The 12,379-nt window shown below is 43.8% G+C and overlaps 1 protein-coding gene across 1 annotated transcript; it reads right to left on the bottom strand.

The window, feature by feature from the left end:
* Window positions 1-2,430: 2,430 nt before the first annotated feature.
* LOC125745866 (stomatin-like) lies at window positions 2,431-11,958 on the bottom strand. Its single transcript, XM_049019106.1, has 7 exons — window positions 11,802-11,958; window positions 8,901-9,010; window positions 8,448-8,520; window positions 6,151-6,233; window positions 4,928-5,131; window positions 4,547-4,681; window positions 2,431-2,913 (listed from the first exon to the last, which is right to left on the bottom strand). Exons 1-7 carry the CDS (start codon window positions 11,848-11,850, stop codon window positions 2,725-2,727), a joined length of 843 nt encoding a protein of 280 aa, XP_048875063.1. The 5' UTR covers window positions 11,851-11,958; the 3' UTR covers window positions 2,431-2,724.
* Between the last annotated feature and the right edge of the window lie 421 nt (window positions 11,959-12,379).

The following is a 12,379-nucleotide window of genomic DNA, read 5'->3' on the forward strand; positions in this document are numbered from 1 at the left end:
AAGCTATTTCAAATAAGTTTTGCACGTTTAATAACGAGGCAATTTTTCGCACTATTGTAAATTTTTGTTTTTTCACCCCACCCTACTAAGCATCTCCTGCACCTCCTGAAAGCCAGAGACCCATGAACATAACGACAGTGTACAGCAGGGGGCGCTGAAGCAGTTCCACTTCGGTCCCCTGAAGACGCTATCCCTGTTCAGTGACACTATGCAGCTGGTCTAAAACAACATCGCTGTCTAGTCTTACAATCAGGGGCGCTGCTAAGGATTTTGGGCCCCATGAAAAGAATCTTGACAGGGCCCCCAACACAGTTTATTGGGGGCTTCTCTGGGCCCCCTCTCAGTCATGGGCCCCGAGAATCGTCATCGTTTACCCCCCCTTTACAGCGCCCCTGCTTACAATTAAATGATTTTTTATTTAGCAGACGTTTTTGTCCAGAGCAACGTACAAGTGATGCAAAATAGCACATTGCTCTGCTACAGGAATCATCTCCATCTAAACCGCACCCCGTCCCCTACACGTCATCCGAATGTTCAAATATATTGTTCCTTATCCTAACCCTTATAGCGGTACATCTGGTCCTCTGAAAAGTCCACGCTAAATCCAGATTCCCTTCACACTCCCTGTTATTAATGAGTTTTATTGTCATCTGTGATTTGTAATATGAAATGCATGTTTTAACTAGTTTTTGCGCGAAGATGTCGCATTAAGTTAATCTAAAAGAAGTGCGTGGTCCGGAGAAATTCTAAATGTTATTTTCACGTGGGAGGAATGTCCCGATTGCCGTGCAAATAGCCAACAGAAATTAAGAAACAATCTAGGATGATTGTGGAGAAGGCCGCCACCTGGTGGTTCCAGCAAAGCCTTTCGTTATAAATGTGTCTCTTTCGGAGATGCCCGACGACTTGGAAGTTCTCCCCGAAAATCCTGGTGTATTCGGTGTCATTTATATGCATATGAAAAAGATTTTTTTTTTAATCGTGGGACCCACAATTCCAAGCGTGAAGTGATTCTTGAAATAAGCAGGAATTGCTTTACCTCTTTCCACCTCACACTGGCATGTTATGGAGCTGCTGTGCTGTTTTTGAACATAATAAAAAATGTAAAACAAAATGAGAGACCACTCCCCACCCAAATGTATTGTTAACAAAAAAGCAGAACAGAAGTGTTAAAGTATACCATTGGTGAAAATGAGTGTTTGACTATTACATGAGTGGTTTTCATTCTTTGGCATCAGCGTGATGCTTTTCCCTGTGTTCAAATCACCCCCCAAGTCTGGCTCAGAAGGGCAGCAGTGTCTGGATAACCCAGCAGTGTCTAAATTTGCAGCCTTTTAGACAGTGGCTGTTTCACTGGCTGATGCAGGTCCTCTCCCAGGGGGGAGGAGGAATAGATGTCAATGGGGGTCGTCCCCGGGTCAGATCCAGCTGTGGAGTGTAAGACACATATCCCACGGACATCCCAGAGTGGGACAGAGTCTGGCATGAGCCCCTTCATTCATGCAGAGTTATTTGCCAACGTTATGAAGAAGTCGCGGGTTTGTTTGCTCCTCCGCAGCCAGACCACAGGTTTCTGTACCCAGAATCCACCAGTAGACCCCTCTGCCTATTGTCTCCACCTGCCCTAAACCTGACATGACTTTCGGTTCACTGCTCCCAATTAAGGCAACCCAAGTACTAAACTACCAAATCTCCTGGTCCATCTTCCCATCCCGGGTCACCCGGAAATGCCTGGCATTCCAAAGGAAGCAAAATCCTACACACCATTAGCACAATATAATTAGCAGGAAGATCTCTTATGAAGAATTCAAAGGCTGTGGAGATCTACAGCCGCGTCTTGTCTTCTCGACAACAGGTGACTTACAGATAAGCCTCAGAGGGAAGGGAGGGCGAAAATCCATGGGCCCCTGACTCTCGGGGGCCCTGTGCTGATCTCGTAATTATTTTTTTTTAAATAACCAAAGTCATAGACCAAAGGTTCACTCCAAACTATTTATATAGCAATTTTGGTTAAAATATTACCTATAATTATATAATTTATCTTGAATATGGCCAATCAATCCACTGCTACAATACCCCCCCCCCCCCCAGTGAATTTTACCTATAGCAGTCCCACCCCCACCCTGACTGCTAAGTTTTATCACTGGCAGCCTACGCTTTGATTAGCATATTATTGATGTTCCATAATTTTTTATTTCCTCATTGTTTCTCATCTGGCTCCAAAAACAGCTTTAACGGCCCACTTAGGGGGGCCCCGTACCCACGTCAGTCTAGGGGCCCCTGGAGAAGTTCGATGGCCTGACCAAGACTGTGGACTCCAAGCAGATCACACAGTTTCCTGTATATCAACTTACCTAAAAGGTAAACCATTTTCAAAAATCATTTTTACCACTGTTTTCCATCACAATATTTTGAATGCATTATTAAACATCTGCTTAAAATGTTTATTGAAGGTGGTTCAGTTATAAAAGTGTATCGGAAAAAAAAAAAACATAAAGTGGAATTTAAAAATAATGCAATTGATATCTACACCAAAAGCAAAAAAAGGTATATCTACAGGTATATAAGATATGGCTGTGCGTATACCACTTCATAAACACTAAAAGACATGCATGATACAATTTCCCTAAACTCCACAGCCCTTAGCAACCAGAACAGTTCGACGCACATCTTCAGACATACCAGCCTGCATTTGTAATGGCTGACACCATAAGGACTGACCACTTAGCGCTTCACAAAACTCTGCATCATCTCAATGGGTAGGGGGAAGATGATGGTGGAGTTCTTTTCGGCGGCGATGGTGTTCAGCGTCTGCAGGTAACGCAGCTGTAGGGCCGAGGGCGACTCTGCGATGACCAGGGAGGCTTCCTTCAGGGCGCGGGAGGCATTCATCTCCCCCTCTGCCGCGATCACCTGCAGTGCGCAGTGGGAAGGGATAGAGGAGCAAGATACGCGAATGACAGAAGATGTGAGTTAGTCTCTGCCCCCCCAGAAAGTAATATATTCATTTTGCCTTTCATATGTTGCATTGAGCTTTGGTTTAGATGCATCTCGAATTTTGTGGTACTTCTCAGAAGAGAAAGTGGACATTATGTGAGATGTTTCTTGGGAATTAACAGTACAAAGCTTCTAAGTATGGCACTTCCTGCATAAACCACATGAAACCTCTCACTGCCTGGCGCATGCAACCAGACAAATGCCTGATCTGGAATCAGTGAGACAGCGCTCCAGACTAACTTTTCCAACCAGTAGCACTGGGGCTTCATAGTGAAAACTTTGGCGTAGCACTTAAATCGACATGCGATGCAAGATATACATATTTTTTAATATGGCCAGCTTACCAGTATTTCTGATAAATAATTTGGTAGCCTAATAAATATACAGTTTACAGAAATAATCATATAATGTTCTATTTTAAAAAGGTACCTCAGTGGCAGGATTCTAACCAGCAATCTTTCGATTACAAATGCGCTTCCCTAACCATTAGGCCACCACTATCCACAATCATGCTACCTTTGTGCTTTACGAATGTTTCACGATGCACTTTCCCACTGAAATTCAGGAACTCGGTTCTGAGCAATATTAACTTTTGCAGCTCCTGGCCACTTTCATATGTCGCTTTCTCACCACACACCAGGATCCGGTACCTTTACACCAAACAAGCATAGGAACTGGGGATGCAAAAAGCTCTTCTTAAGCTTCATACGTAACTTCATAGAAAGCTACCCCGCCATCCCAAAACAATGGAGGATGAACAAGTCATTTTGTTAGTTATTTGTTAATTACTGGGGCGATGGATCACGACCATTTATATTTTACTTATGCAACCCAAGACATGCTTATAATACATTATTAAATCTGGCCAGGTGATCGATCTTTCATTTTCCACAGAATAAAAAACTATGAAATGTTATTCTGCGAGCACCAGTAATATTGCACAAAATATATCGGTTATTAATCGAGTTTTGTGATGAGGAAATATGGAGACGCAAGCAAAAACGCATTCAGCAATGCATTAAATGCAACAGGTACAAAAACAAAACAACTCCATCCGCGCAATCTTCGCCCAGTTACTTCTATCTCTTTTCCCTGCACTAACACACAACCTCCGAGATAGCGCAGGTGCTTCAGCAAGCCCAACGCCAGAAACGCCTACGAGGGACTACAATTGGACTGCGTGCATGTGGTTCTGGAAAAAAAGGTCCTGCGATGGGAAAGCAACATACGATAATCATTTTTAAAAGATAAACAAACAAATGCATATTTGCAAGTCACACTGCTGCGCTTAGTTATAAAGTTTAGTCATACTGTCTCCAAAAATAGTTGCAAAAAAATGACTTTGTCATAGTCTGGAGCCCTGTAATATCAACTGAAGTTGACTTGATTTAGGTCTTTAAGTACCAGGGGAACTGATTTAAGGTAAAACAGAAGATCTCAGTAAGGCACATGTACATGTGGTGTACAGAGGGCAAGTAAGGCAGAGTCGTCACATGACTAAATCACATGTCACATAGTATGTCATCGTGCCTCTAGGACGGGACCCCACCTTGGCTCGTGCCTCCCGCGTTGCCTCTGCCTCAGCGGCCATGGCCCTCTGCAGCTGATGGGGCAGCTTGACATCTTTGATCTCCACTCGCTCTACCTTGATGCCCCAGTCATCCGTGGCTTCATCTAAAGTGGACTACAGTAGGGCAGAGAAGGGGTCAGTGTGTCCCATTTCTGTGTTCCCTTCATCCCTCACTCACTTAACAGTACCAGTACTGGTGCTATAACCAAGAAGTTCTTTGCAGCCTCAGAGAATTCCAGATACATTTTGGAAGTCATTCTGATAGTTACAAGGAACAAAACTGCTTGGAAATCAGCCATAACTATCTACAGCTAAAGTCTTTAGGAGGTCCTGAATCTCACCCAGCCTCTTATGTCGTACCTGCATGCTGTGAGCGATCTCCTCCCGGTCTGACAGGATCTCTGACAGGTTCTTGGTGCCCAGGACGTTGCGCAGGGTGGTCTGAGCCAATAGGCGGGTGGCGGCATCCGCGTTGGTGATGTTGGCCACAGCAAGGGTGGCGTTCTGCACCCGGTAGTACACCACCCCGTCTACGCTCACTGTCACCGAGTCCTTCGTCAACACCTGGTGGTTGGAGGGGGGCACAGGGTGGAAATGCTTAGCAGACAATGGAACGGAGGTCAAAAGGTCACACCAGGAGGAACACATGGCCATTGTGGTGAACTCCGGAGCAGCCATCTAAAGCCTCAACAGTATTAATCAAAGTAGCCAACTGTTCCATTGAAGAAAGGGAGGAGGCTTGCCCAATCAGAAGCTAAGGAAGCTTAGAATGCAACAAGTCCCAAGTCCAAGGAAGATCACTTGGACTGCAGTGGTTCAGAATAAAACAATCAAGCCTGCATTTTCAGCAAAATATCCAGATTCAAATCATAATATTTACTAGTGGCTTCTATTTCAGTCTCGATCTCTGCGGTGAAAAGATCAGATTCATCATTAAAACGAAATATGGGAAATATGCATTGATCAAAATGGTTAATTAACGTGCTTTCTAATGCATAAATACTGCAATTATGAATGGCCGACAAAACGGCGAGTTCACCGTGCACAGATCCAAGTGTCAAGAGTCATTTTAATTAATGGCACTTAGCCGAACTCCAGGTGAGATGACTCACTATTCAAATCCAATCTAGCGTATTTTATTAAATAGCTGAAATTTGATGAAGGCTGATATGAATTGGACTGAAAATCCACGTGGCCAAAGTCTCTGAAGGACCAGGGCTAGACGACCATAGTGAAAATGAATTGAAATGTTTCTTCAGTTTGGTTATTCATCAGTTTGATGTCATGAAGCTGAAAAATCACACGGCGATGTTCAGCGTTTGATGAAGACGTCTGAGAGCCTCGCTGTCATCACCCAGGAAAAAAGAACTGCAGTGACAGAATGAATCCCCCTGCCCCCTCCCTCACCCCCAACCCCCCACTACAGTCGCGGATGGTGTGTTTGTAAGCGCGTAACTTCATGCCACTTTACAGCTGCCAGCTGTCCGTGAACTGTGACTGAGTGTGTCTGTGGCGGAGGGTGGATTTCCAGTGTCAGATGGAGGCCCCAGGGGCTGATGGGAAAGCGTTGCCCGTAGCCGTACCTCCTGTGGGGGGATATCAAAAGTGATGGTGCGCATGTCCACATTGATGAGGCTGTCAGTGCAGGGCAGGATGAAGAACAGACCTGTGGAAATTCACACAAGCACACAGGGATATGAACCATTATGTTTCTTCAGGCTTGTGTCAGAGGTGGGACGCAAACCCATCACAGAATGGAGAGAGTAAAGGTGATTATCTCTGAGTCATCCTGACACCACATAACCCAGATATCATTATGAGAACATTCGGCATGTGAGAATATACTGTCGTATCCTGCACCTCCCCGGGTCCCAGAAGAAATGAATAAAGTAAACATTTCATAGTAATCTTTTCAAGAGCTTCATTTTCATAAACAAAAAAAACGAACAAATAAATAACTTGGGCACCGCCGGTAAATGACGTCACAAGGAGTGTATCTGGGTTTGCCTGTGAAAAATTAGTCTGCGTACACAAACTGCAGACAAGGCCGAATCCATCCTGTTGATGACAGCTGGCCAAAGAAAAAGTCACTTAAACCAAAACTTCCGGTCACACAAGACCTGCCTAGAAACATCACCAGAGTAAAAACAGAAGACGATGAGTTTGTGGACACCTCAGGAAATACGAGGATGAAACAGAAGCCTTCTCCGTATTTACGGGCTCCGAATGGCTTCCTCCGGCTCGCGTCTGGTGCATAAATATGCACCCAGATGCAGCAGTAAAAGACAGTCGAATGTTATTAGTGCCATTTGCTGCAGTAGAATCGGTCCCTCATCAGAAGCCAACAAACGTATCATTGTGATTCCATGCTACTTGTATGGTCAAAAATCGGTTTGTTAACAAGCATAGTAATAAGTAACAAGCATACTTCAGTATGAAAGACTATATGGGTATCCATCGACTTACGTCTGTGTTTTGTCTCAGAAGTGAGGACCCAAGTTAATTTGGACATACCTCAATCATTATAGAAGAGAGGTCAGATATATTGTGCAACACAAGATACCACATCACACACATCTAACTAACCCTTTCTAGTGACAGCACAATTGGTTTGTTTCGGTTCTTGCTACATCTGTATCAGACATCTCTTGATAAATTCTATTTTAAGGCTTTTAAGAGACTTCAGACGCAAGTATGACTGGACGTTACTCGATTATTACAATCCAGGCTCAGTGGGCTAAGGCGCCACGCCTGTGACTGAAATGTTATTGGTTTAAATCTCAGAGTCAGCAGAGGAATTTCATTGTTTGCTCCTTGAGAATAAACCCTTAACCGCCAAGGACCAGGTGTCCCTGCTTACTCAAAAACAAGAATATCGCTTAAATAAACGTAATTAAATAAAATGTAAAAGAAAGAACGAACAAATAAACCTGCTAATCCTTCCACGTTCGCAATGCTGCCAATACGAGGCCTGATATCTCCGCTTGGTCTGTCTCTTTGCCAAACATCAGTGTTGCTGATTTTGCTGAACGGTAACAAAAAGTCTAATGGTGACTGCATTACCAACCACTGCTGCTTCTACACCGTGTGAGAAGCCAACACGCAAAATCCACACATGCAAAAACCCAGGGCTGAAGACCCAACCACCAACCACCCAGTGAGTCATTACACTGCCAGAAATGTAAGACATTAAATAGGTCATTCTTTATCTGAGTTTGCACGGTTTATGAGTAGCTGGAGTGTCATGGTGAAGCCTAAGTCACACATTAAAGCTAATAATTATTTAAAAACAAAAACAATAAATAAATCCTGAGAAGGTAAAACCTCAAAATACACAGACATCATTAATGAGATCATCTAGAAATCAGAAAATTCTAAATGAAATGATTTACTAAATTGGTTAAGGAAATCTTAATGAAAACATCCTGCAAAGTTCAGATAACGAGACACACACACACAGTACTATGGAAACTGTATGGCATATCCAACCATTTTCCAAACCGCTTATCCTACTGGGTCGCGGGGGGTCCGGAGCCTATCCCAGAATCAATGGGCATGAGGCAGGGAACAACCCAGGATGGGGGGCCAGCCCATCGCAGGGCACACTCACACACCATTCACTCACACATGCACACCTACGGGCAATTTAGTAACTCCAGTTAGCCTCAGCATGTTTTTGGACTGTGGGGGGAAACCGGAGTACCTGGAGGAAACCCCACGACGACACGGGGAGAAAAAGCAAACTCCGCACACATGTGACCCAGGCGGAGACTCGAACCCAGGTCCCAGAGGTGTGAGGCAACAGTGCTAACCACTGCACCACCATGTATTCCACTGAGTAAACGGGGGGGGGGGGGGGGGGGGGGCCCATTGCTCATACCTGGTCCTTTGGCGGCACCACGGACAATCCGGCCCAGACGGAAGATGATGGCACGTTCGTACTCCTTCACGATCTGTGGAACGCAAGGAAATCGCTGCTCAGTCCCGCCAGCCCCCCCCCCCCCCCACCCACAAAAAAGCACGACACTCCACTCTGCCCACTTTCACTTTACGGTTTTTGTTTCCTGGTGTGAAGCAAGTCTGTGTAAGAATAAGCGTCCAGCAGAATAAGCTGCTTATTCATATAACCCTGTAAGTGAGATTTTGCGTGGTAGCTCAAGCTAGGGGTAGAATTTCCACGCAACGTTTCAGCTCAAACGCAGAAACCGTGAAGGGAATCTTCCTAACCCGCCACTGCTTTTGAGTGAGATTATAAGTACTTTTGCTAGTTTTTAATCTGTAACATTTTAATTTTTTTTTTTTTTTTTGGGGGGGGGGGTATTCTTCCTTGTACCTTGATGCACATCCATATGGAGATAGGCAGGGTCAGCAAGGTTAACAGGATGGAGAACAGCACCAGCAGCCAGCCACACACACCTATGCCGCTGTCGGATTCCTGCAGCACTGTAACACAGGGAGGGCACTGTTCAGCTCTGGGGCTCCCTTCCCAGAGCCAGACAAGGGAGTTGCAGCAACACCCATATCGCTATATCCAGCTCCAGCTCCGACTAAAAGTAGCTGACCTTTTGTTATTTACTGGGGTCCCGAGCCATACAGAAATCTACATACATACACATGCAGTTACAGATGTAGCCGCTTGAAGTTTCCCCTCCCAGCCGGCTGCCTGTCGGTTGCCAGCCAACTGCCAGCCAAAGGGACTGACCCCCCTCCTTCTGGGGGTGCGCCTAAATTCTCATCTAAACCCACCCATTTATTCACTTGCAGGGTGTTACCATGAGATGGCGCTTTCTTTACAAAAACACATTTTAGTTGTGGTCACAAGTTTACATACAACAGGTATCAACCAGAATCTTTTGGTAGCCATTAGCAAGCCTCTGGCATAATTCTGGCTGAATATTTGACCACTCTTATTTGCAGAATTTCTAGTTCATTTAAACGATAGTTGGGTTCCAGGCACAGACCTGGCTTTTCAGCATAACCCACAACTGTTTTGAAGCTTGGCATCCTGATCAGGAGTGACAATTTATATAAAAACATAAGAACATAAGAAAGGAGGCCATTCAGCCCATCAAGCTCATTTGAGGAGAACTGTAATAGCTCAGCAACTAATAGGTAACTAATTTGTTGTTCTAATATTCAATTATTGTATTGTATTATTCCTGTAATATAATGTGATTGCACATTTTATACTTCAACGTTTAATCTGTTGCATGTTATAAACTGTGAAGAGGCTACTATTGTGTTTTCTTACAGTTTTTTTTTCAATTGCTAAGACAGTACCATAGATTCTACTCTGTCTCTTCACATACATGATCCATCCTTGGCATTGCTCTGGAGAAATATCTTGGCATACAGCATTCATTGTTTGATCTTGTGTCAATTAACATAATTTGTTTATTTTATGTGTTTTTTACAATCTATTTTAGAATTCCCAATCTATCTATACAGTGCTACTTTATCATTCCATCCTCTTTGTGCAATGTAGTGATGTAAAGTGCTGTCAGCAAAACAGCATGATACTACCACCACCCTGCTTGACCATTGGTTCAGTGTTCTTAGGTTAAGAAAGCAACCTCACCTTGATCCCCTGCAAACATATCTCTTTTCATTGTGGCCAAGCAGAGAAGTTAATGACACATTCACACGTCATTGTGACTGCCCCCCACCCCCACCCCGTGAATATGCAGCCAACAGCAGCCTTTCAGACTGTTAGCCAGACAGAACACACTAAGGAATGTGTCTGTTTTATTCAAGCACAGTACAGAACCATATGTTTTTTTATTTTTCATTTTCCACTCTGTCCACCTTTATTCTCCACAATCAACCGTATTACTGTGTTTAGCCCTGTAATTAGTCTGTTACACACATCTTGGGTAACTCTCCCCTCCCAACATAACTCTTGCTTGGACACGCTGCTGCTTTGTATCTGGCTTGGCCTCCTTGCAGATGAAGTATTTCATCATGTGCCAAACAAGCTTAAAATCTGTTTAATTTTCATATACCACACTGTCCCTCATTGCTTGACAATATCAATCTTACTTTGTTTAGGTCTGTAATTATTATACTGCACACATCGTGGGTCTGCCTCATCTCCAAAAGGTGAAATAAAATACAAAATTCTAATTTCATCAATAAACTGACTAAAAACACATTTTGCTAGTTTTAGGCCATCTTTGCCTCACAACAGAAACAATTTCTTAAAATTCACAGGCCATTTATTGCAGTGTAGTCAGTTTATTAATGAAATTGGAATTTTATCTAAATATAAGAAAATTATACTTGCTTAGATTTTCATTTTTTTGTAGTGAAGTTAAGATACCTGAAATCAGGTGTTCTATCTGATTTCAGGTAAGTCACTTTAGCTTTCATAATCACTGCTCCCCCGGTGGATGGATAAATCGTTGCAAGTACTTTACACACAGAGAGGTAAGGGGCGGTTCATGCCGGCCCACTTGTTCATTACATCACAGTGGGGGATCTCATTACAGTCAAGGTCCCACCCAGAACCCAGCCAAGGACCAGCCAAGGTCCCATCATGGAAACTGGGGAAAATTCAAGCGGCTACATCTGTAGTACATAGAGCAGAAAAAAAAAATCTGTGTCGGACTGGGTTTAGTGAATCAGAAGTTTCTTGCACTTCCCTAATTTAATTTCACTAAGCATGCAATTGCTTCCCTTCAAAACCCATGAAGTTAACTGCATCAGAACCGAGATCGGCAAATCTGCGTGAACCTACGAATTGTAGTCAAACGTTATTAAGGAGAAGACAGAAACATTACACTCGGAGTAAAATCCAGCGCAGAGAGAAAGGTCACTAAAAAGCCTAGCTTTATGCTATTGGTAACACAAAACTGAACGCTCATCCACATATGCTATCTAATGTAATCCCATTATGCCAGTTTAAGTGCGCTCGTATTCCTAACTGCTCGCTGTTCTGCAAAATACAAAAACTGATTAAATGCATGCATTTTAAAATAAACTATAAAGATCTTGTACAGTAAAAAAATATATATAACTGGATTAACTTCGAAAAGATACCTTAAACAAAGGCTACTTTATGTTTTGCATATTTAAAGTGTCTATTATGCCATTATGTGCGTTGGAATGGTAGCCGTGTAACGGGCAGTTGCGAATAACTTAACTCGCAAGCAACTCGTAACTAAATCAAATAAACGGCTCGTAACTTAAAGCAAACTATCCGCGAAACCGAAACATTGCGAAAGTGTTCAGTTACCTGCCGCTCGCCCCTTTTTCTGCGCCGCCATTTCTTGACCGTCATACATGTTCGCCTTATGTTCCCTCGACTAGACCGTGATCGACTTCAGCGCAGCCAGCTACCAAAGAAGGCTACCCACCAAATTCACGTCGTAAACAAACCCCGGAAACCACGTGGTCGGGGGCGCTGGGGGTGAGGGGGGACGGTCCATTTAAGGGACTGGGGGCCACCGCAGAGTCACGTCTCAAACGCCTTATAGCTGAACCAGCAAGTCTTTGGGGTGTGGTTACATGAATTCGCTCGTTTCTTTTACACGTAGCACGGGCAGCTATTTGGGTTTATAAACGGCTTTCCAAAAAAAAAAGGTGCCAGTGGAATTAAAAGCAATAAAGACAAAATAAGAAAACCGGTATAGGCCTGTAAAAAATGTATATTCACGGCAGACTTTCGTCCGTCCGTCCATCCATCCATCTTTGCTGGTAAGCATGGAGTCTATCTCCATCCATCCATCCATCTTCGCTGGTAAGCAAGGAGTTCATCTCGATCCATCCATCCATCCATCCATGAATCCATCTTTGCTGGTAAGCATGGAGTCT

This window comes from Brienomyrus brachyistius, chromosome 7 (genome assembly GCF_023856365.1).
Source record: "Brienomyrus brachyistius isolate T26 chromosome 7, BBRACH_0.4, whole genome shotgun sequence".
NCBI classification, from domain to species: Eukaryota; Metazoa; Chordata; class Actinopteri; order Osteoglossiformes; family Mormyridae; genus Brienomyrus; species Brienomyrus brachyistius.